A 25339-nucleotide genomic window follows, 5' to 3' on the forward strand; every position below is an offset into this window, starting at 1 on the left:
CTTGGAAGATCTCCTAAATCATAAACATTTTACTCTACGTTTAAGTATCCCCCATATCCAGCAAGCTCTCCTGATCCTTGGTACGCACAGACCAACACCTTCCTATTACCAGGGCTAGTGGCAGACAACTAAAACTGGTGCCTGGGAATTAAGCTAGAGGCAGGGGCCCGTGAGTATTTCCACTAAAGAAAGCCACCCAACGGAACACTCAACAGGCCACCAGACCCATCTGTGCGTGCGTGCTACAGACCAGCACATGGAGACAGAATACTCTCACACCATTTATGCTCTCATGTAGCCATTAGGAGCCCCTTCTCCCTCCCTGGGCCCCATGCTGGCAGACCGGAGGGCCACATTGATGCAGAGGGAGGAGAGCAGCTCTGTCCTCAATCCTGGAAAGGCTGTGGTCAGGAGTTGCTCAGGAAGGTACTCCCAGTTTCTCAATTGTAGAACAGGCATAGGTAGGCCACACGGTTCCGGTGCTTTCTAAATTCTTTGTCAGTGGACAGCTGCAATGAAAGAATATTGTCTAGATCAACATTCTAATCAAACTCACTCCTTTGGTCTTTTTGGCTGTGCCAAATAGAGCTGCACATTATGAGTGTTGTGGCCCAGTTAAACCCCAACTCCATAGTAATCTGGCCTTAGTGAATCTCATACATTTGTGTGTACATATATTCTTTGTCAACTTACTCTGGTGCATATCTTGCTAGGAATTATTTTCTATTTGGTACCTTTCCAAGTATAGCTGGTAAATGTCTTGAAAACAAAGTTTAGGGATTAGTGTTTCATTCTTGAATGTTACCCATAGGCCCTAGCACAATGATGTTAGTGCATTAGGCAATTAGAAATACCTAGAGAATTACTCCAAAATTCTATTAGGGAAAGAAAGGTGCCTCTAGAAATTGCTGGCTAAAACAGACTGACTGTTTATTATGTTTTAGGTTCTACATTAAATGCTTTCCTGTATTATCTTGATTCTACATTACAACCTTATCAAATGGATTCTATTATCATACTGATTTTAAGATAAGGAAACTTGAAATTTGGCAAAATAGGGAATTTTTGCCCATGATCAGCCAGCAATTAAAGCCAGGTAGTCTTCCCCAGAATCCACGGTCTTACCAGAATGCTCTACAGTCACCTAATGATCTAACACTCAGGTGGTGTGATCAAAAGACCCCTGGTTTAGGAGTCACAAGACCTAGAGTCAAGCTGTGCAACTTGCACAAGTCACTTTTCATCTGAGCCCCAGTTTCCTCCTCTATCACATAGAGATAATTCCCTTGTGCCTACCACGTAACACTATTTTAGGATTATATAAGAAAATGTGACTTGTGTTCAGCCATATACACATTTTAAAGTCTAATTAAGTTAGGTAACTCTTGAACAAATCCCCTTCTGTGTGTTCACACAACATAGTGTGTAAAATTTCCAGGGAATGAGGACTTCCTGCTTAAAATCCAGGAAGACTCCTGGGTAAGAAACCAGCACACATATGAAGCACCACACAGAGAGCTCTACTCAACCAGCCTGAGTACCTCAACTTTTAGGGTTCTTTTCTGTACACAGGGAACCTGAGCCCAGTCCGGAGATCCAAATTTCATTGGCCAGCTGATCTTCTGCGGTAGCTTTGTCTCTGGGTTGTATGTGCCAGGGCTAGAAATAAGAATGCAAACCATGGTATGTAATGAGTCCGTGACCATGCAAGGAGTCCACTGGTGCCTCAGCTGTCCCTGAACTAGGCCTTGCTCCATGCAAAGGGCACAGAGTGATTAGCTCTTCAATGTTAGGCAAGAGCGGGCTCCTTTGCCTGTTAATGTATTTCTAATTATGTGTTAAAGATATCTAGTCTTGACCTCCATTAGGGCAGAAATTCACCCTAGCTTAAAAAATATTTCTGCAACTCAGGATCATTGAACTAAGACACCAAAAGATCCTAGAAGTGGTAGGTGACAAAAGAAAGCTACCCTTCTGATGAATGAGCCCTGTGCACAATTTGAAATCAGGGATAAAAGGACAGTGTTAAATCAATGTGTCAGCAACAGAGGACAGCAAAGCAGAACCACTTCAATTTTGTTGACAAGGGGGTTATTCCACAATTGCCTCTGTTCATAACTCTGTCATTGCTATAAACTCTGCTTTGGTGGAAGTCACACTTACAGAAGAGCACATGGGGGTCAAGATTCAGCCCTTTCACTTCCTTACTGGAACCTTGAGAAAGGATCACTCTCTGAGCCTTGGATTTCTCACTGTAAAAAAAAGACCTCAACCCTTGCCCTCTAGGTAAGCCTATGGATTCTGAATGGCATCCTAAAGCACTTAGAAGCTGCCCCTTGGTCTCCAGGGCCTGCGAACGCAGCCCCACCCGCCTCCACCGTCCTCGTTCCTCCTTGCTCAATGCACACTAACTACACCAGCCTTCTTTTCTTAGTCTCATACCAAATTCCTTCCCAACTCACCAAGTCTGCCCTTGCCTTTCCTCCTGCCTGGCAAGCTCTGGCCTCAGATGCTCACAGGGCTGGCTCTGTCTTGTCATTCTCATTTCTGACAAGTGTCATTTCCCCAGAAACACCTTGTTGGACAATACTTGCCGAAACAGCCTCAGTGCCCCCCCATTACATCATCATCCTGTTTTGTTTTCTTCATAGCACATCACCAGGGCACCATTCTGCTGGGTTCACTCCTGACAGTCATAGCTATGGCCACTGTCTTGGTGTCCTTATGAATAAGGCCCTCTTTCGCTCTCAGGAGTGTCAGTCTGACTAAGAAATTATTGTTCACTCTCATTATTATTATTATCAATGTTTTCTTGTTTATTTGCTTCTTGACTGTCTGGACTATTATAGACCGTAGGCATCAACAAATTAAGATCCTTATGTGATGGGCTTAATGCACAATCTCTGGAACCTACAAAACTGCCTGGCACATTCATAATTATTTTTTGAAGGAATCAGCATGATTTACAATTGTATCATGCCAGAGATCTAGGAGGTAAGAGGTTGGATCGTTAAAGCTGGGTGATTCTTATTCAGCTGGCATGGTTTGGGTGCAGCCCCTCTTTGTGCTCCTTTCCCTATGGCTCTTTTTTGAAACGCACAAGAAAAGAGGAGACATACCCGGGGTGATAACTGTCCTTCGAGTATATCCTAAATCGAGGCAATGAGGCATTAAATGGAGCAAAATTTTGTTTGTGTTTTTGCTCCTGAGGATTAACTGTCTGGTACATGCCTGGGGAAGGCATCATATCCTGTTTCCAAGAAAAAGATCAGTATGTCAGAGGGTGATAGATAGATGTACACATGCAAAGCTTTCTAAGCAGATAAACAGAATCATCCTCTTCCTGTTCATCTATCAGTTAGGGTTCAACCACCTCAAGCTATGGAAAGGGGCCTAAGGTAGGGAGAAAACCAAGATGAGGGTTGGCTCCACTACATATGAATACATAACGCCTGGTGTGTAGGAGCAGAGCTGGACAGGGGGAGGACTAGGGTAACTTGTTGAAACTACGCCCCTACCATCCCATCAGAGAGATTGCTGGAGCCAGTATGCCTACTCCTTGAGCGTGTCAGGAAAGTGTCCAGCAAGAGATGAGGATCCTATTCTGAAGACTTCCACACTTGAAATCCAACCACAGAAAGGGTAGAAAAGTTGGAATTTGATTTTTAACTGACAAGATAATAGGATGCATATAAATAGAACTTCCAGTACTTTAACCTCAGGTGTCTCAGCACAAAGCCCTGCCTTGGTACCATTTCTCCCAGGAATTGTTTCCACTCTCCCAGGACACTCACACACACATTTGCAATGCTAACATCCAAGTTTTCAGATAGGCTTCCCCAAAACTTTTGCTAAATACCCTTCTTCTTCAATTTCAGGACATATTCTATAGGTAACCACCCACTCTCTGCCCTTTGCTCTCCATGCAAATACATGCAGCAAGACAGGTCACACAAAAACCTATGCACATCTGCCAGTGTTAACCTTGTTGATTGGCGTAAACCTCAGTGCTGTTCTGGCTCCAAAAGCATATCCTCTTCTGCTGGTCGGGATCTTAGAGAGATTGTATGCCAAGCCATACTTCTTCAGTGGTATATGACAAAACAAAGACAAAAATCAATCAAACACACAAACACATAAAGGACCTTACAGTGATCAAAAGAGACTTAACTTAGAATGTTCTTAACCATTTCTGCTAAAGTGCCTCTTTCTTTTTTGATACCTCTGTGCAAGGCCATCCAGAAAATTACATAAATAGCACAGGTAAGTCAGCCAAGGAGCATAGCTGCCCAGGTAGAGTAAATGACATTTCTATGCATTCCAGTGAACCCAGTCCTCTGAGGCCCAGAGCTGAATGTGCTCAAGTGTAACTGCCAGTGTGATTATGTTATCTGATAACCTGACCTCACCACAGAGTACAGTCCAGCTGGGAATAATGAGACGGTAAGTGGCATTGCTTCACAGGCCTTTGGAGATGCCAGTGGAGAGGGGACTATACTGAGGGTTATACGTAGCAAAGGCTCGCATTTGGTGGAGATGCAGAGCAGAGAAGAGGTCCTTTAATTTCTGACATTGGCCCTGACTTCTGGTTTCAGAGGTCCAGGGCTCCTTCTTGTGTTGCGACCCCAAAGATCACAAATCCCATAGAGCTTTTCTTCCACAAACTAGGGCAACCTTAGGGAGTCTGGAACTGAGCCCCACGAGGGGAAGGTGAATACTCACATCGTCTGCTATGTAGCATCCAGGCCCTCTGTGGGGCACTCCCCTAAGAGGGAGAAACTTGTTCCCCAAGAAGTTTGGGGGATGGAAGTGAGGAAAGAGCTTCCTCTGCTGACATGTCCCAAAAGGGATGTTAACAGGCTCCATCTCTAAAGTTCAAGAAAGAGAAACTCCACATGAGGGGTGGTCCCCAGGTCTAAGTCAGCACTTTGGGGGTATGGGAAGGCAAGCAGAGGACTAGGCCCCACCAAGCTCCTAACAAAAACCAGAGCGAACGTCTTGGAGGGTCTACCTGCCCCCCATTCCCGTTGTTCCCAGCGCCCCATTATCCCCCTCTCCTCCAGTCTCGAATCCTCTAGCTCAGTCCCCTTACCAGCTATGCGGAAGCACACGGCGCGCGCAGCTCCCAAGCGTCTGTGTACCGCGTTGCCACGGGAACCCAGACGCGCTGCGGCACCTCAGCTGTAGCTCGCTGCCGGCCGGCTGGTTCCGCGCCTGCGCAGCCACGAGCGCTCCCGGGGACTCCGAGCCAGAACCCCAGCTCCGCGGCCAGCGCGCTGTGCACTCTGCGGCGGGCGCTGCGGGACGGCTGCCGCACTAGCCGCTGTAGGGGTCGCGGGAGTGGGAGGTGAGCAGAGGGTTTGGAAGCTGGTTCAGCGGAATGCGCTGCTGGGGAGGGAGGGACACGGGGGTTCAGAGACCCCCGAGATACGGACTGCCTAGACCGGGACTTAGGAAAACGCGGCCGCCTGCAGGGAGGGCCTGTGGCTGCCCCCAGAGCAGGGGCATGGGACACGTGGAGCCTAGACGGCTCCGTTATTAAGCCCCCCTTACGCTCAACTTTCTTTTTGCTCCAGCGCTTCCTACTCGGTTGCCCCCTTCTACTCTGAAGCGGGCCCCACTCTTTAAATGGCTGGAAGCCTGGAGTGCAGCAGTGAGAGTGCCGAGGAATCACACCAGTGCTTCATAGTTTTCAGATGGTGGGCTGTCACTTGAAGCGTAAGTCCCTGTTTCCTGGCCTCTGAATTGGGAATCACAACTCCTCTTTAGAAGGTGGTGGAGAGCTTTAGGAGAAGAGGATTAAAGCAGGTCGGTGCCTGGAAACTGGCGGGTGACCATACAGGAGGTTGGTATTACCGAGTATCATATCCGGGCAGCGCAGGAGCACTGCCCTCCTGACCCAAGAGGAAAGTCGGGGTGTGTGTCGTCTGGGTTACCTTTGTCCTGGGTATCAGCCCTGACATGTTTCCACCGGATTTTAGGACGTCTTTAGGAGTGGTCAGGTGTGGGAGGCAACAGCACACACGGTGGGACTGGTCTACCTTTTGGCCTCTAAGCATGACCCTGGGGTCTGCACAGACCTTGGGCTGCACTGTCTGCAGGGACGATTTTTACAGGTGGAAGGCAGGGTTTCCGTAAAAGGTGACTCTGAGTCCTAGCGGATTTTTGGAAGCTTGGGGAAGCATTTTGTTCGTTAAAATTTATTGAAGGGATGCCTCTGTTCAATGGGCCAGGGAAGCTGGCGCCCTGCAGAGCACTGCCCATAGTCAATTGCCTCATCTCTTACATAACATTCCAGTGTTCTGCTGGACTCTACAAAGATAATGGCTTGGCCTTGACCTGTATACAATAATAGTGAAAAGGTATTTTATAAGAAAAGATGCAAAAAACAACTCAGAAATATAGTAGCAGGTTGTATGAGAAACAAAGCTTAATTGGAATGAAACAATGGCCTCAATATCATTATGTCATTTACTCCAAGAATTGTTACTCAAAATAGAATTTCAGTACTGCTTTGTAAAAAAAAAATACAAAGAAATGTTAGTATTGATTTGATGATTTTCACTTTCATTAATATTTTGTGTGATAATATTTTTAGGTACCCACAGTGTTTTTCAAATCATTGTTTACATTGTTAGTGACATAAAACATATGTTACAAAGTACTTTGAAAATATGGCCACCCTTTCCCTCTTTGGAGACTGGTTTGCTTCAGACTAATCCTCCAGCTGAGAAGAGATAGGAAAGCTGGACTAAACCTCGGTGTTTGGAGATGTCATAGGTATACCAAGGAAGAGGGATCATGAGGGAAATGGTCCCAGGGAGAGGGGGAGGCTGAACAGCAAGCCCAGCAGTGGGTACTGCTCTTCCCAGTAACATTTCTAATTAAAAAGCTGCTGTGAAGAAGAGGATTTGAGCAGAACTTTGGAAGGCCAGTGAGCAAAAAATAGGCCGGTAGTGCTGGAGGGGAGCCTGGAGATCACCCTGGTCTTTTAGTTGGGACCCTAAAGAGATAAACCCTAGGAACGAGGGTAAAGAAGAAATAGATCATCTGTCAAAAACCCTCAAGTCCAGCTTCGTATCTGCTTAGCTCCTGACTGCACTGAGGTGGTCTGCTTCTACCCTTACTCCATACTCCACTATGAGCTGCAGAGTAGGTCATCGTGAATATAGCATCATCCAGGGCCTCCACTAACTGGTATAATTTTTCATGGAAAATGCTTGCCATTCAATATAAAGCAATACCTCAAACAAACAGACCAAAGAAAGTGTAACAATAAACCCAAAGAAAGTCCAGAGATGGAGTTATCAAACATGGCCTTTAAAATAACTGTACTTGGCTTGAGAATTAGAAGGAAGCCTCAAGACTATACAGTGAACATATGAAGCAAAAGAAATCAAGGAAATATGTGACCTTGAAGCAAATCCATGGATTTGAGGTAAGAGGCTAAAAGGAAAGACAGATCACATCTTTTTTTTTTAAAGACCATAATTTTTTTTTAAAAGGCCAATGTATTTAAGAGAAATTCTCTCCATCAATCTTCCTGGTCATGTTACTAACATATCACATTACTAGGCCCACCTGCATGTTATTTGAGTCAAATTCATCAACTTTTAATTAAAGCCATTCCAAACAGAGCACCTTCGAGGCTGTACAGACTATATATTTTATGTTATTTATTGTATAACCAATTGTATTATGGTAAAATTAAGAACTAAGGCAGAGTTTCAGGTAGCTCTTGGGATTGTCATGCACAATGATCTTGCAGAAAGGAATCTATGCAGGTTGCTGCTTCATAAAGGAAGGTAACTTTTCTAACCATATTTATGAAATCAAAAGGATGCCTGATGTTTATGTAGACTATCTGTTGTAGCTGTATAAAAAATTAATCTGCTTTCCTCTTTTGACTATGTATGAAACCATGATAGGAATTATTATTCCAGGAAACCACCTGTTCTGTTGCAGTGGTCTAACTGAATGGATAGAAGCAGATTCAATTTTGGTATGTTTTAAATAGATTTTTGTCTTATTTTAAGAATTGACTGAATTAAATAATATGTTAGTTCAGCAAAAGAGATAGCTGATAATTATTTGAAGAAATTAAATGGCAATGGAGAATTTTAGAAGCAATAATAAGGAATCAAATAGGAATACAGAAAGAAAAAGTGTCATCACTGATAGTAAGAAACTAATACTTGGGTTTCATAGCAGATAATAAAAGCTGGGGAAAAAAAAGGAAAATAAATCAAAGGAAAGTACTCAGTCTGTAGGTTGGAAAGCAGAGTAAATACAGAAAATAAGTTTAAGAGACAGATGATCAATAACGAAAGGGTCTAATACACATATATTTGGAATTCTATAAGAAATGGAAAATTTTGGAAAGATGACAGCATGAGTAGGGCAGTGGAAATCTCCCCAAACCATATATATTTTTGAAAATACAACAAATAAAACTATGCCTAACAGACCAGAGGATACAGTACAACAGCCAGGCAACATGTACATCTGCGAGAACACAGCTTCTCACGAATGGGGTAAGATACAAGTCATGGCCCGGTGGGACCCAAGCGCTCCCCCTACCCCAGCTCATGGGCGGGAGGAAAGGAGTCAGAGCCAGGAGGGAGTGGAAGTCCAGGGCTGCTAAATAACCAGCTCTAGTAATCCACACCAGGAGCGCAGACACACATTGCATGGTGTGCTGGATATTAGGGAAACAGAAAAGTAAAATCTGCGAGCAGGTCCCTGCAGCCAGCTCCCCTGGGACAAAAGAAAAGCAAGTGCTTTTTGAGTCTTAAAGGGACAGGAGCCTCACAGCTGGATGGAATTGTCCTGGCACACTCAGCCCAGAAGCTGGGAATCCCCAGGAACTTCAGGCTCCCTAACACCCTGGAAGGCAGCGCAGCTCTGAAACCCCTCACGGCAATAAACAGCCTGTCATTCATTTACCCCTCCTGTGCAGCCCCAGCAGAGCAGCCTGGAAGCAGCTGCACCCACAGCAGCCGCCCAGAGCCTCCTCTCAGTGTGCAGTTATCGGGGCTATATCCAAAAGCCGCTGCTGGCAAGCAGCTGCCCAGCACAGGCAGAGGAAGCCGGGGCAGGGCACAAAGGGGTGCCATTCTCACAGGACAGCACACCAGGCATGCCTGCCTCTCCCCTCAGGGCTCTGGGCTACCCCACCCAATGCAGCTCAGGAAATTAATCAGGAGCCTGATCCCGGTGTGTGGGTAACTGTCATCGGCAGAGAAGAAGGGAAGGTGATCAGCAAGCAGGACAGGACTTTGTTCTCCCAGCTAACACATGTGCTACCTGCCTCCAACTACCTCTATCGCTATGAAAAGGCAGAAGAATTTGGTCCAGTCCAGAATCACCCAGACAACACTTGAGAGAGGGCCTGGGGAGATAGATTTAACCAATCTTCCTGAAAAAGAATTCAAAATAAAGGTCATAACCATGGTGAGGGACCTGTAGATAAATATGCAAGAGTGAAAGGATCAGGTTGGGAGGGAGAATACAGAAATAAAACAATCATTGGAAGGACTTAAGAGCAGCCTGGATGAGGTGTGAGAGGTCGTTAATGCAATAGAAATCAGAGAACAGGAATACAGAGAAGCTGAGGCAGAGAGAGATAAAAAGATCTCCAGGAATGAAAGAATATTAAGAGAACTGTGTGACCAATCCAAATGGAACAATATTCGCATTATAGGGGTACCAGAACAAGAGAGATAAAAAGGGATAGAAAGTGTCTTTGAAGAAATAATTGCTGAAAACTTCCTGAAACTGTGGAAGGATATAGTCTCTCAGACCATGGAAGCCCACAGATCTCCCAACACAAGGGACCCACGGAGGACAACACCAAGACATATAATAATTAACATGGCAAAGATCAAAGACAAAAACAAAGTATTAAAGGCAGCCAGGAAAGAAAAAGTCACCTACAAAGGAAAACCCATCAGGCTATCATCAGACTTCTCAACAGAAAAGTTACAGGCCAGAAGAGAATTGCATGATATATATGTGTTTTTAATTTATTTATTTTTATTTTATTTTTTTATTCTCTTTTATTTTCTTTATTTTGTTATCATTAATCTACAATTACATGAAGAACATTATGTTTACTAGGCTCTCCCCTACACCAAGTCCCCCCCATAAACCCCATTACAGTCACTGTCCATCAGCATAGTAAGATGTTGGAGAATCACTACTTGTCTTCTCTGTGTTCCAAAGCCCTCCCCTTTCCCCCACCCCCCACATTATACATGCTAATCATAGTACCCCCGTTCTTCTTCCCCGCCCTTATCCCTCCCTACACTCCCATTCTCCCCAGTCTCTATCCCTTTGGTACCTGTTAGTCCATTCTTGGGTTCTGTGATTCTGCTGCTGTTTTGTTCCTTCAGTTTTTCCTTTGATCTTATACTCCACAGATGAGTGAAATCATTTGGTACTTGTCTTTCTCCACTTGGCTTATTTCACTGAGCATAATACCCTCTAGCTCCATCCATGTTGCTGCAAATTGTAGGATTTGTCTTCTTATGGCTGAATAATATTCCATTGTATATATGTACCACATCTTCTTTATCCATTCATCTACTGATGGACACTTAGGTTGCTTCCCTTTCTTGGCTATTGTAAACAGTGCTGCGATAAACATAGGGGTGCATCTGTCTTTTTCAAACTGGAGTGCTGCATTCTTAGGGTAAATTCCTAGAAGTGAAATTCCTGGGTCAAATGGTAAGTCTCTTTTGAGCATTTTGAGGAACCCCCATATTGCTTTCCACAATGGTTGAACTAATTTACATTCCCACCAGCAGTGTAGGAGGGTTCCCCTTTCTCCACAACCTCGCCAACATTTGTTGTTGTTTGTCTTCTGGATGGCAGCCATCCTTACTGGTGTGAGGTGATATCTCATTGTGGTTTTAATTTGCATTCCTCTGATAACTAGCGATATGGAGCATCTTTTCATGTTCCATCGGAATTTATTCTTTGGAGAACTGTCTTTTCAGCTCCTCTGACTATTTTTTATTGGATTATTTGCTTTTTGTTTGTTGAGGTGCATGAGCTCTTTATATATTTTGGATGTCAACCCTTTATCGGATCTGTCATTTACGAATATATTCTCCCATACTGTAAGGTACCTTTTTGTTCTATTGATGGTGTCCTTTGCTGTACAGAAGATTTTCAGCTTGATATAGTCCCACTTGTTCATTTTTGCTTTTGTTTTCCTTACCCGGGGAGATATGTTCATGAAGTAGTCGCTAATGTTTATGTACAAGAGATTTTTGCCTATGTTTTTTTCTAAGAGTTTTATGGTTTCATGACTTACATTCAGGCCTTTGATCCATTTTGAATTTACTTTTGTCTATGGGGTTAGACAGTGATCCAGTTTCATTCTGTTACATATAGCTGTCCAGTTTTGCCAGCACCATCTGTTGAAGAGACCGTCATTTCCCCATTGTATGTCCATGGCTCCTTTATCAAATATTAATTGACCATATATGTTTGGGTTAATGTCTGGAGTCTCTAATCTGTTCCACTGGTCTGTGGCTCTGTTCTTGTGCCAGTACCAAATTGTCTTGATTACTATAGCTTTGTAGTAGAGCTTGAAGTTGGGGAGTGAGATCCTCCCCCACTTTATTCTTCTTTCTCAGTATTGCTTTGGCTATTCGGGGTCTTTGGTGTTTCCATATGAATTTTTGAACTATTTGTTCCAGTTCATTGAAGAATGCTGTTGGTAATTTGATAGGGATTGCATCAAACCTGTATATTGTTTTGGGTAGGATGGCCATTTTGACTATATTAATTCTTCTTAGCCAAGAGCATGGGATGAGTTTCCATTTGCTAGTGTCCTCTTTAATTTCGCTTAAGAGTGTCTTGTAGTTTTCAGGGTATAGGTCTTTCACTTCCTAGGTTAGGTTTATTCCTAGGTATTTTATTTTTTTGATGCAATTGTGAATGAAATTGTTTTCCTGATTTCTCTTTCTATTGGTTCATTGTTAGTGTATAGGAAAGCCACAGATTTCTATGTGTTAATTTTGAATACTGCAACTTTTCTGTATTCTGAATTCAGTTCTAGTAGTTTTGGAGTGGAGTCTTTAGGGTTTTTTATGTACAGTATCATGTCATCTGCAAATAGTGACAGTTTAAATTCTTCTTGACCAATCTGGATTCCTTGTATTTCTTTGTTTTGTCTAATTGCCGTGGCTAGGACCTCCAGTACTATGTTGAATAACAGTGGGGAGAGTGGGCATCCCTGTCTTGTTCCCGATCTCAGAGGAAAAGCTTTCAGCTTCTCTCTGTTCAGTATGTTGTTGGCTGTTGGTTTATCATATATGGCCTTTATTATGTTGAGGTACTTGCCCTCTATACCCATTTTCTGAGAGTTTTTATCATGAATGGATGTTGAATATTGTCGAATGCTTTTTCAGCATCTATGGAGATGATCATGTGCTTTTTGTCTTTCTTTTTGTTTATGTGGTGGATGATGCTGATGGATTTTCAAATGTTGTACCATCCTTGCATCTCTGGGATGAATCCCACTTGGTCGTGGTGTATGATCCTTTTGATATATTTTTGAATTCCGTTTGCTATTATTTTATTGAGTATTTTTGCATCTGCGTTCATCAGGGATATTGGTCTGTAATTTTCTTTTTTGGTGGGGTCTTTGCCTGGTTTTGATATTAGGGTGATGTTAGCTTCATAGAATGAGTTTGGGAGTATTCCCTCCTCTTCTATTTTTTGGAAAATTTTGAGGAGAATGGGTATCATATCCTCTCTGTATATCTGATAAAATTCTGAGGTAAATCCACCTGGCCTGGGGTTTTTTTTCTTGGGTAGTTTTTTGATTACTGCTTCAATTTCTTTCCTGGTAATTGGTTTGTTTAGATTTTGTGTTTCTTCCTTGGTCAGTCTTGGAAGGTTGTCTTTTTCTAGGAGGTTGTCCATTTCCTCTAGGTTTTCCAGCTTCTTAGCATATAGGTTTTCATAGTAGTCTCTAATAATTCTTTGTATTTCTGTTGGATCCGTCATGATGTTTCCTTTCTTGTTTCTGATTCTGCTGATGTGTGTTGATTCTCTTTTTCTCTCAATAAGTCTGGCTGGAGGCTTATCTATTTTGTTTATTTTCTCAAAGAACCAGCTCTTGGTTTCATTGATTTTTGCTTTTGTTTTATTCTTCTCAGTTTTGTTTATTTCTTCTCTCATCTTTATTATGTCCCTCCTTCTGCTGACTTTAGGCCTCATTTGTTCTTCTTTTTCCAATTTTGATTATTGTGACATTAGACTATTCATTTGGGTTTGTTCTCCCTTCTTTAAATATGCCTTGGTTGCTATATACTTTCCTCTTAAGACTGCTTTCGCTGTGTCCCACAGTAGTTGGAGCTTTGTGTTGTTGTTTTCATTTGTTTCCATATATTGCTGGATCCCCATTTTAATTTGGTCATGGATCCATTGATTATTTAGAAGCATGTTGTTAAGCCTCCATGTGTTTGTGAGCCTTTTTGCTTTCTTGGTACAATTTATTTCTAGTTTTATACCTTTGTGGTCTGAAAAGTTGACTGGTAGAATTTCAGTCTTTTTGAATTTACTGAGACTATTTTTGTGGCCTAGTATGTGGTCTATTCTGGAGAATGTTCCATGTGCACTTGAGAAGAATGTGTATCCTGCTGTTTTTGGGAGTTCTATAGATGTCTATTAGGTCCATCTGTTCTAGTGTGTTGTTCATTGCCTCTGTGTCGTTACTTATTTTCTGTCTGGTGGATCTGCCCTTTGGAGTGAATGGTGTGTTGAAGTCTCCTAAAATGAATGCATTGCATTCTGTTTCCTCCCTTAGTTCTCTTAGTATTTGTTTCACATATGCTGGTGCTCCTGTGTTGGGCGCATATATATTTATAACAGTTATATCCTCTTGTTGGACTGAGCCCTTTATCATTATGTAATGTCCTTCTTTATCTCTTGTTACTTACTTTATTTTGAAGTCTATTTTGTCTGATACTAGTACTGGAGCACCTGCTTTTTTCTCCCTATTGTTTACATGAAATATCTTTTTCCATCCCTTGACTTTTAGTCTGTGCGTGTCTTTGGGTTTGAGGTGAGTCTCTTGCAAGCAGCATATAGCTGGGTCTTGTTTTTTTAATCTGTTCAGTGAATCTATGTCTTTTGATTGGTGCATTCAGTCCATTTACATTTAGGGTGATTATTGATAGGTATGTACTTATTGCCATTTCAGGCTTTAGATTTGTGGTTACCAAAGGTTCCAGGTTACTTTCCTTACTATCTAAGAGTCTAACAACTCACTTATTATGCTGTTACAAACGCAATCTAAAGGTTCTTTTCTATTTCTCCTCCTTTTTCTTCCTCCTTCATTCTTTATATATTAGGTATCAAATTCTGTGATTTTTGTCTATCCCTTGATTGACATTGGGGACAATCAATTTAATTTTGCATTTGCCTCTTAATCTGCTGCTCCCCTCTCCCTACTGTGGTTTTACTCCCTCTGGTGACAGCTATCCAACCCTAGGAACACTTCCATCTATAGCAGTCCCTCCAAAATAGACTGCAGAGATAGTTTGTGGGAGGTAGACTCTCTCAGCTTTTGCTTATCTGGAAATTGTTTAATCCCTCCTTCAAATTTAAATGATAATCTTGCCAGAAAAAGTAATCTTGGTTCCAGGCCCTTCTGCTTCATGGCATTAAATACAGCATGCCACTCCCTTCTGGCCTCTAAGGTTTCTGCTTAGAAGTCTGATGACAGCCTGATGGGCTTTCCTTTGTATGTGATCTTATTTCTCTCACTGGCTGCTTTTAATAGTCTGTCCTTATCCTTGATCTTTGCCATTTTAATTACTATATGTCTTGGTGTTTTCTTCCTTGGGTCCCTTGTGTTGGGACCTCTGTAGTCTCCATGGCCTGACAGACTATGTCCTTCCCCAGATTGGGGAAGTTTTCAGCAAGTACCTCCTCAAAGACACTTTCTATCCCTTTCTCTCTCTCTTCTTCTTCCTGTATCCCTATAGTGCGAATATTGTTCCGCTTGGATTGGTCACACAATTCTCTCAATATTCTTTCATTTTTAGAGATCCTTTTTTCTCTCTGTGCCTGAGCTTCTTTGTATTCCTCTTCTCTAGTTTCTATTTCATTTATTGTCTCCTCCACCATATCCAACCTGCTTTTAATACCCTCCATCGTGCTCTTCAACAATTGGATCTCTGACCTGAATTCATTCCTGAGTTCTTGGTTGTCTTTCCGTACCTCCATTAGCATGTTGATGATTTTTATTTTGAACTCCCTGTCAGGAAGAGTCATGAGGTCCATATCATTTAAATCTTTCTCGGGAGTTGTATTAATAATTTTACTCTGAACAAGGTTCCTTTGGCGTTTCATGTTTGTATATTGCGCTCTCTAGTGCCCAGAAGCTCTATTCTGGACCTTCTCAGCCCCTGACCCAATTTTGGGGGTTGCAGGGGAGCAGTACTAGTGCCTGGGGGGAGGAAAGTGCTGTTCCCCACCTCCTGGTTTCTGTGCCTGTCTCCACTGCCTGAGCCAGTGGGCCAGCCACACAGGTATAAGTTTTTGTTCCAGAGCAGCCAGTTATGGATCCCTGCTTTCCACAAGCAGCTGGAATCCCAGTCTCCACAGGAACTCTGCCTATATTAACTTTCCAGCCCAGTAGTCATGCAAGTCTCATGAAAGCACCATGAAATGTAGGTTTGTGCTCCCAGAGCAGATCTCTGTAGCTAGGTATTCAGCAGTCCCAAGCCTTCCACTCCCTCCCTGCTCCATTTCTCTTCATCCTGCCAGTGAGCTGGTGAGGGAGGGCCTCGGGTCCCGCGGAGCCACAGCTCTGGTACGTGACCCCGTTCTGTGAGGTCTGCTCTTTTCTCCAGGTATGTGAAATCTGACGCCGTCCTCTTTCCTGTTGCTCTCTCAGGATTAGTTGCACCAATTAAATTTTCTAATTGTATCCAGTTTTAGGAGGAAGCCTCTGTCTCTCCTCTCATGCCACCATCTTTAAATCGGATTGCATGATATATTTAATGTAATGAAACAGAAGGGCCTTGAACCAAGTATACTGTATCCAGCACGATTATCATTTAAATATGAAGGAGGGAATAAACAATACCCAGAAAAGCAAAAGTTGAGGGAATTTGCGTCCCACAAACCACCTCTACAGGATATTTTAAGGGACTTCTCTATATGGAAGCACTCCTAAGGCTAAATAGATGTCACCAGAGAAAATAAAATCACAGCAAAGAAAGCAGACCAACCAAATACCAACTAAAGGCAAGAAATAAAATCAACTATGCACAAAAGCAGTCAAAGGAAGCACAAAAGAGTACAGATTAAACACCTAAGGTGAAGAATGGAGGAGGAGGTATAAGAACGGAGAGAAATGAAGAATCATCAGACAGTGTTTATAATAGCTTAATAAGTGAGTTAAGTTAGACAATTAGATAGTAAAGATGCAACCCTGGAACCTTTGGAAACCATGAATCTAAAGCCTTCAATGACAATAAGTACATATCTTTCAATAATCACACTAAATGTAAATGGACTGAATGCACCAATCAAAAGACAAAGAGTAATGGAATGGATAAAAAAGCAAGACCCATCTAAATGCTGCTTACAAGAGACTCAACTCAGACCCAATGACACACACAGACTAAAAGTCAAGGGATAGAAAAAGAAATTTCATGCAAACAATAGGGAGAAAAAAGCAAGTATTGCAGTACTTGTACCAGACAAAGTAGACTTCAAAACAAAGAAAGTAATAAGAGATAAAAAAAGACATTATATAATGATAAAGGGGTCAGTACAACAAGAGGATATAACCATTATAAATATATATGCACCCAATACAGGAGCACCAACATATGTGAAACAAATTCTAACAGAATTAAAGAAGGAAATAGGATGCAATGCATTCATTCTAGGAGACTACAACACACCATTCACTTCAAAGGACAGATCCACCAGACAGACAATAAGTAAGGACACAGAGGCACTGAACAACACACTAGAACAGATGGACATAATAGACATCTACAGAACTCTACACCCAAAAACAGCAGGATACACATTCTTCTCAAGTGCACATGGAACATTTTCCAGAATAGACCACATAGTAGTCCACAAAAAGAGCCTTAGTAAATTAAAAAGGATTGAAATTCTATCAACCAACTTCTCAGATCACAAAGGAATAAAACTAGAAATAAATTGTACAAAGAAAACAAAAAGGCTCACAAACACATGGAGGCTTAACAACATACTCCTAAATAATCAATGGATTAATGACCAAATTAAAACAGAGATCAAGCAATATATGGAGACAAATGACAACAACAGCACAAAGCCCCAACTTCAGTGGGATTCAGTGAACACACTTCTAAGAGGAAAGTATATAGCAATCCAGGCCTAATTAATCAAGGTAGAACAATCCCAAATGAATAGTCTAAAGTCACAATTATTGAGATTGGAAAAAGAAGAACAAATGAGGCCCAAAGTCAGCAGAAGGAGGGACATAATAAAAATCAGAGAAGAAATAAATAAAACTGAGAAGAATAAAATAATAGAAAAAAATCAATGAAACCAAGAGCTGGTTCTTTGAGAAAATAAACAAAATAGATAAGCCAATAGCCAGACTTATCAAGAGAAAAAGAGAATCTACACATATACACAGAATCAAAAATGAGAAAGAAAAAATCATGACAGGCCCCACAGAAACACAAAGAATTAATAGAGAATTCTTTGAGAATCTATATGCTGACAAGCTGGAAAACTTAGAAGAAATGAACAACTTTCCAGAAAAATACAACCTTCCAAGACTGACCAAGGAAGAAACACAAAATCTAAACAGACCAATTACCAGTAATGAAATTGACTTGGTAATCAAAAACTACCCAAGAACAAAACCCCCAGGCCAGATGGATTTACCACTGAATTTTATCAGACATATAGAAAAGATATAATACTCATTCTCCTTAAAGTTTTCCTATAAATAGAGGAGGAGGGAATACTCCCAAACTCATTCTATGAAGCCAGCATCACTCTAATACCAAAACCAGGCAAAGACCCCACCAAAAAAGAAAATTACAGACCAATATCCCTGATGAGCATAGTTGCAAAAATAATCAATGAAATATTAGCAAACCGAATAAAAAAATACATCAAGAAGATCATACACCATGATCAAGTGTGATTCATCTCAGGGATGCAAGGATGGTACGACATTCGAAAATCCATCAATATCATCCACAACATCAACAAAACGAAGGACAGAAACCACATGATCATCTCCGTAGATGCTGAAAAAACATTCTACAAAATTCAACATCCATTCATGATAAAAACTCTCAACAAAATGGGCATAGAGGGCAAGTATCTCAACATAATAAAAGCCATATATGACAAATCCACAGCCAAAATCATACTTAACAGTGAGAAGCTGAAAGCCTTTCCTCTAAGATCAGGAACAAGACAGGGATGCCCACTCTCACCACTGTTATTCAGCAGTACTGGAGGTCCAGCCATGGCAATCAGACAACACAAAGAAATACAAGGCATCCAGATAGGTAAGAAGAAGTCAAACTGTCACTATTTGCAGATGACATGATACTGTATATAAAAAACCCTAAAGATTCCACTCCAAAACTACTAGAACAAATATCTGAATTCAGCAAAATTGCAGGATACAAAATTAACACACTGAAATCTGTTGCTTTCCTATATGCTAATGATGAACTAGAGGAAAGAGAAATCAGGAAAACAATTCCATTCACAATTGCATCAAAAAGAATAAAATACCTAGGAATAAACCTAACCAAGTAAGTGAAAGACCTATACCCTGAAAACTCCAAGACACTCTTAAGAGAAATTAAAGAGGACACTAACAAATGGAAATTTATCCCATGCTCTTGGCTAGGAAGAATTAATATTGTCAAAATGGCTATCCTTCCTAAAGCAATCTACAGATTCAAAGCAATCCCTATCAAAATACCAACAGCATTCTGCCACAAACTGGAACAAATAGTTTTAAAATTCATATGGAAACACCAAAGACCCCGAATAGCCAAAGCAATCCTGAGAAGGAAGAATAAAGCAGGGAGGATCTTGCTTCCCAACTTCAAACTCTTCGACAAAGTCACAGTAATCAAGACAATTTGGTACTAGCACAAGAACAGAGCCACAGACCAGTGGAACAGGAGAGATAATCCAGATAGTAACACAGACATATATGGTCAATTAATATATGATAAAGGAGCCATGGACATACAATGGGGAAATGACAGTCTCTTCAACAGATGGTGCTGGCAAAACTGGACAGCTATATGTAACAGAATGAAACTGGATCACTGTCTAACCCCATAGACAAAAGTAAATTCAAAATGGATCAAAGGCCTGAATGTAAGTCATGAAACCATAAAACTCTTAGAAAAAAAAATAGGCAAAAATCTCTTGGACATAAACATGAACTTCTTCATAAACATATCTCCCCAGGCAAGGGAAACAAAAGCAAAAATGAACAGGTGGGACTAAATCAAGCTGAAAATCTTCTGTACAGCAAAGTACACCACCAATAGAACAAAAAGGCATCCTACAGTATGGGAGAATATATTCATAAATGACAGATCCGATAAAGGGTTGACATCCAAAATATATAAAGAGCTCATGCACCTCAACAAACAAAAAGCAAATAATCCAATAAAAAATGGTCAGAGGAGCAGAACAGACAGTTCTCCAAAGAAGAAATTCAGATGGCCAACAGACACATGAAAAGATGCTCCACATCGCTAGTTATCAGAGAAATGCAAATTAAACCCACAATGAGATATCACCTCACACCAGTAAGGATTGCCACCATCCAAAAGACAAACAACAACAAATGTTGTTGAAGATGTGGAGAAAGGGGAACCCTCCTACACTGCTGGTGGGAATGTAAATTAGTTCAACCATTGTGGAAAGCAATATGGAGGTTTCTCAAAAAACTCAAAATAGAAATACCATTTGACCCAGGAATTCCACTCCTAGGAATTTACCCTAAGAATGCAGCACTCCAGTTTGAAAAAGAGAGATGCACCCCTATGTTTATCGCAGCACTATTTGCAATAGCCAAGAAGTGGAAGTAACCTAAGCGTTCATCAGTAGATGAATGGATAAAGAATATGTGGCACATATACACAATGGAATATTATTCAGCCATAAGAAGAAAACAAATCCTACCATTTGCAACAACATGGATGGAGCTAGAGGGTATTATGCTCAGTGAAATAAGCCAGACAGAGAAAGACAAGTATCAAATGATTTCACTCATCTGTGGAGTATAAGAACAAAGAAAAAACTGAAGGAGTAAAACAGCAGCAGATTCACAGAACCCAAGAATGGACTAACAGTTACCGAAGAGAAAGGGACTGGGGAAGATGGGTGGGAATTGAGGGATAAGGGAGCATGGGTGGAAGAAAGGGGGCATTGAGATTAGCATGCGCGATGTAGGGAGCGGGGCACAGGGAGGGCTGTACATCACAGAGAATACAAGTAGTGATTCTGTAGCATCATACTACACTGATGGACAGTGACTGTAATGGAGTATTTGGTGGGACTTGATAATGGGGGTAATCTAGTAACTACAGTGTTGCTCATGTAAGTGTATATTAATAATACCAGAAAAAAACAATAACAAATAAAGGGATAATTCAAGGCTTAAAAAAGTGCATTACAGCTGCCATAATAATTAAGGAGGTATTCAAATCTTAATTTACAGCTCTGGAAGAACATTGAAGAGGCTCTAATTTGTAAGCTTTGGCAACACTTCTCAAAATCTCCATCCTGTGTTCCCCTCCAGAGATGTCACTCTGGAACATGTGCCCCAACAAGCCCCAAATCCCTATCTTCACCTACACCCTCCATAGTTTCTATCCTTTCTCACATCTCTGTCACCTTCCAGCTCTTTCTGTATAAATCCTCTCCTCTCTTACCTCAGAGGACCTCCCTCTCTTGACCTCTCCCTCTCTCTCTCTCTCTCTCCACAGCCCCCCTGTTTCTACCATACAAGATACAAGAATTGGGCAGGTAAGATCTTCATTCAGTGTGGGGGACCAGACGTGTGCTAGTGGGAAGGTGGGAAGCACTCACATACTAATATATCTTGTCGCCATCCCACAATGACAGGCAGGGTGGAATAGACCTTGAACTGTGGGGAGTTTCTGTTGGGTGTTATTTTCTAGGATCCAAGAGCAGGTAGAATGTTCTGGCTCTGGCTTTATCAATGTCATATATTGTTCCAGTGGGTTTGTGCCTGTTGATGCATTTCAGGTTGCTCTTGATAACACAGAATTGTATGTTTATCAGTATTGAGAACCTACAGAAATTTTATCTGGAACTCAAGATCTGTGCTCCAAATAGTTGAAGCCAAAGGACAGAGCACAAATAGAGGCAGGAGCAGTGGCTGACACAGCAAGGGATGAGGATGGAGGTGAATTAGGGCTGACTGGCTCCTCCCTTCCTTTGACAGCAAGAACCTATTTCTCCAAAAAAGAAACACAAAATGAAGGAAAATAGGAATGGTTCAAGTGCAGACACTACTCAGTTCAAAAAGACCAACTCCATTATGTTGGCAGAGGGGACCAATGAAATGATGCAGGAAAATGCAGACCTACACCCACCACCACCCGCACACAACTAGATTGAGAATGCTTTTTGTCTTTCTTTCCAGATACGTTTTTCTAATGACATTGTTTGAAAGAGATTTGAGGTCCCAGCGGCACCAGTTTGTAATTCTCTGGAGGCAGCATTTCTGCGTTGGAAGAACGCACTCCTCCTGATTGATGATAACTGGCTGTGTAATGCAAATTCAGCTACTGGACTTACTTCACACAGGGAAAAACTCAACCAATATGTCTGCTGGTTTGAAAATGGTCAAAGCCGTGCCTTATTGATAGTGGCAGGCGTGGGTGGATTGCATGCATACGACTTTATGATATAGCAGTACAGTAAAATATATATATATTACATTGATCTGGATCATATTTAATGCTACCTGCATGATCCCTGCACCATGGCTTAACTCCCTCCACTGGAAAATAACATTATTATTTTCTTTTATTACTTGTTATTTATTGAAAAAATTTTCATACAGTATAGTTCATGTGCAATATTATATTGATTTCAAGTAAATAATACTGATTTGATAGTTATATACATTATCAAATGCTTAAACCAATTAGTGTAGTTAGTATCTGTTAATGTAGAAAGATGTTATAGAACTATTGACTATATTCTCTATGCTGTACATTCATCCCCATGACTGATGTATATCATGACTGACATTTTGTGACTCTTTATCCCCTTCACCTATTTCACTCATCCCAGCCAACCCCTCCCCGATGGTAACCACCAGGCACTTCTCAGTGAGTATGAGTCTACTGCTATTTTGTTTGTTCTGTGGTGTTGTTTTTAGATTTCACATATGTGTGATCATATAGTATTTGTCTTTCCCCATATTCCTTATTTCAGTGAGCATAATACCCTCTAAGTCCATCCATGTTGTTACAAATGGCAGCATTTCTTTCTTTTTTATGGCTGAATAATAATCAATTCTATGTATGTAGCACATCTTCTTTAACCATTTACCTATTGATATTTAACCAAGTACCTATAGATACTTCGGTTACTTCCATATATTGGCTATTGTATATAATGTGGCAATAAACATAAGGATGCATATATTGTTCCACATTTTTGAAAATATTTTGTTTTTTGGGGGGTGAATTCCTAGGAGTGGTGTTACTGTGTTGTATGGTATTTGTATTTTTAGCTTTTGAGGAGCCTCCATACTGCTTTCCACATTGGCTGCACCAACTTACATTCCCACCAACAGTATAGGAGGATTCCTTTTTCTCCACATCCTCACTAACACTTGTTATTTCTTGTCTTTTGGATAGTGGCCATTCTGACTGGTGTGAGGTGATGTCCTATGTGGTTCTGATTTGCATTTCCCTGATGATTAACAAGCAATGTGGAGCATCTTTTCATATGTCTGTTGACCATCTGTATGTCTTCTTTAGAAAAATGTTGGGGAGGATGGGTGGGTAGGGAGGGATAAGGGGGGGCAGAAAAAGAGGGGTATTAAGATTAGCATCCATAGCGGGGTGGGAGAAAGGGGAGGGCTGTACAACACAGAGAAGACAAGTAGTGATTCTACAACACTTTGCTACGCTGATGGACAGTGACTGTAAAGGAGTATATAAGGGGGACCTGGTATAGGGGAGAGCCTAGTAAACAAAGTATTCGTCATGTAAGTGTAGATTAATGATTAAAAAAAAAAAGCAGTTCCTATGTGGTGACCTCTAATGAGTTCTACACAATGATATAAAGGGCATATAAAACTGTAGGCAAAGGGTCTGTTTGTGTTTATACAGAGGATCAAAGCCTAATTGGGCTACCCCGAAAATGAACTAAGATACGATATGAAAAAGAACTTCCAACATCTGCACTCTCTGGAAGACTCATGCCAGAAGATGATCATCAAAAAACCCCAACAAAGATCCACGCACTGCTACAGCTGTAGATGCACTCATCCCACCCGTTCCTGGACTTGCCATGGGAATGAGGAAGGAGATATCTAAGCTGGCCTGTGCATACAGTAAAACAACAAATTTGACTGGATCTATACTGTTGGAACTCAACCAAGAATTTGGAGAAGTGCAAATTGTAGCGCTCCAAAGTCTTACAACTACAGACTATTTACTGTTAAAAGAACATATGGCATGTGAACAGTCCCCAGGAATGGGTTGTTTTAATTTGTCTGATTTCTCTCAGACTGTTCAAGTTCAGTTGGACAATATCCACCATATCATAGATAAGTTTTCACAAATGCCTAAGGTGCCTAACTGGTTTTCTTGGTTTCACTGGAGATGGCTGGTAATTACAGATATGCTTTGGTTATGTAACTATACTCCTATTATGTTAATGTGTGTGCGCAATTTAAGTAGTAGCTTAAAACCTATATATGCTGAAGTACTCTACAAGAAGATATGTCAAAGAAATAATCAATCTTCCCAGGTTTTCTTCTGCCTGCTACTTCTATAGCTTTTCTTCTTCCTTCATAATTACAACCCTTAAATAGAATTCGTGCCTCATATCAAATTTACCGAGTATCATAATTCTTCCAAGTGGTAAAGACACCTCAAGACAAATGCTGGGCATAGAAGCCACAGGGCATAAATATGCAAAGAAGTAAAAAGCTAACCTTTTCAAACAATAAGGCTTTCTCTCTCACTTACCAACTTAACATTTCCCTGTATGGCCCCGGAAGATGACTGGTTAGCCAGAGACGGGTAAGATTCCTCAAGGGAGGAACAACCTAAGACAGGCACAGTCGCAGGGGGCCATCTGGTGAGAAAAAGGGGAGCAGCAGAGGTGAGGCTTAGAACCTCCCCCCTCATGTTCTGAGAGAAATCTTTTGCATACATGGATGTTTATTGCCCTCGTCTAGCTCGGATTAACACATAGTCTACAGGCACACACCTGATCATCTATATTTGCTCTCTTACAACACTAAACTCTGTTTTCTACCTTTATCTCGTATCTACCTACTACTTCAGCATTTTATTAAAAATAATAATAATAGAGAAATGTGGTATCCACATATAAATCAAGTTTAAAAATCAAATGAATATTCATATTTGAACTGACTGTGTATAGTTCATAATGCATGAACAAAACCGAAAGCTTCTGTGATGACTGCCCTTGTACTGTTCACCATGTAACTTATTCACTATGTAAGAATTTGTTCTCCATGTAAGAATTTGTTCATTATGCATCAGAAGATTGGAGACTGACGAAAATTAGGCTTGGGGTGGATTAATGATTGTGCATTGAGTATTGACCCCCCTATACAGAAATTTATTGTGGTTAACAACTATTTGATCAATAAATATGAGAGATGCCCTCATAAAATATATATATAAACACTTCCAATTGTAAAATAAATAAGTAACTGGGATGTAATGTATAGCATAAGGAATATAGTCAAAATATTGTAACAACTTGGTATGGTGATAGCTGGTACCTAGAATTATCATGTATATAAATGTTGAATCACTGTGTTGTACACCTGAAACTAATGTAATGTAATACTGTTGTCAACTACCCTTCAATAAAAAAAAAAAAAAAAAAAAGAAAGAAAAATGTCTGCTCAGTTCCTCTGCCCATTTTTTAGTTGGGTTATTTGTGTTTTTTTTTGTTGAGTTGTATGAATTCTTATATATTTTGTATGATAACCCCTTATTGGCTATATAATTTTCAAATATATTCTCCCACTCTGTAGGTTGCCATTTTGTTTTGTTGATGA

General features: G+C 41.0%; 1 protein-coding gene across 2 annotated transcripts; it reads right to left on the minus strand.

The window, feature by feature from the left end:
* Positions 1–263: 263 nt before the first annotated feature.
* CIMAP3 (ciliary microtubule associated protein 3) lies at positions 264–6137 on the minus strand. Of its 2 annotated transcripts, none has more exons than XM_057500542.1 (6): positions 5093–6137; positions 4723–4868; positions 3985–4080; positions 3120–3250; positions 1542–1659; positions 264–509 (listed from the first exon to the last, which is right to left on the minus strand). In XM_057500542.1, exons 2-6 carry the CDS (start codon positions 4864–4866, stop codon positions 441–443), a joined length of 558 nt encoding a protein of 185 aa, XP_057356525.1. In that variant the 5' UTR covers positions 4867–4868; positions 5093–6137; the 3' UTR covers positions 264–440. The 2 variants fall into 2 exon arrangements, with proteins under 2 accessions (XP_057356525.1, XP_057356524.1); XM_057500541.1 differs by having other exon boundaries at positions 269–509; positions 3985–4083; positions 5093–6130.
* Between the last annotated feature and the right edge of the window lie 19202 nt (positions 6138–25339).

The sequence above is a fragment of the Manis pentadactyla genome, chromosome 4 (genome assembly GCF_030020395.1).
Source record: "Manis pentadactyla isolate mManPen7 chromosome 4, mManPen7.hap1, whole genome shotgun sequence".
Classification (NCBI taxonomy): Eukaryota; Metazoa; Chordata; class Mammalia; order Pholidota; family Manidae; genus Manis; species Manis pentadactyla.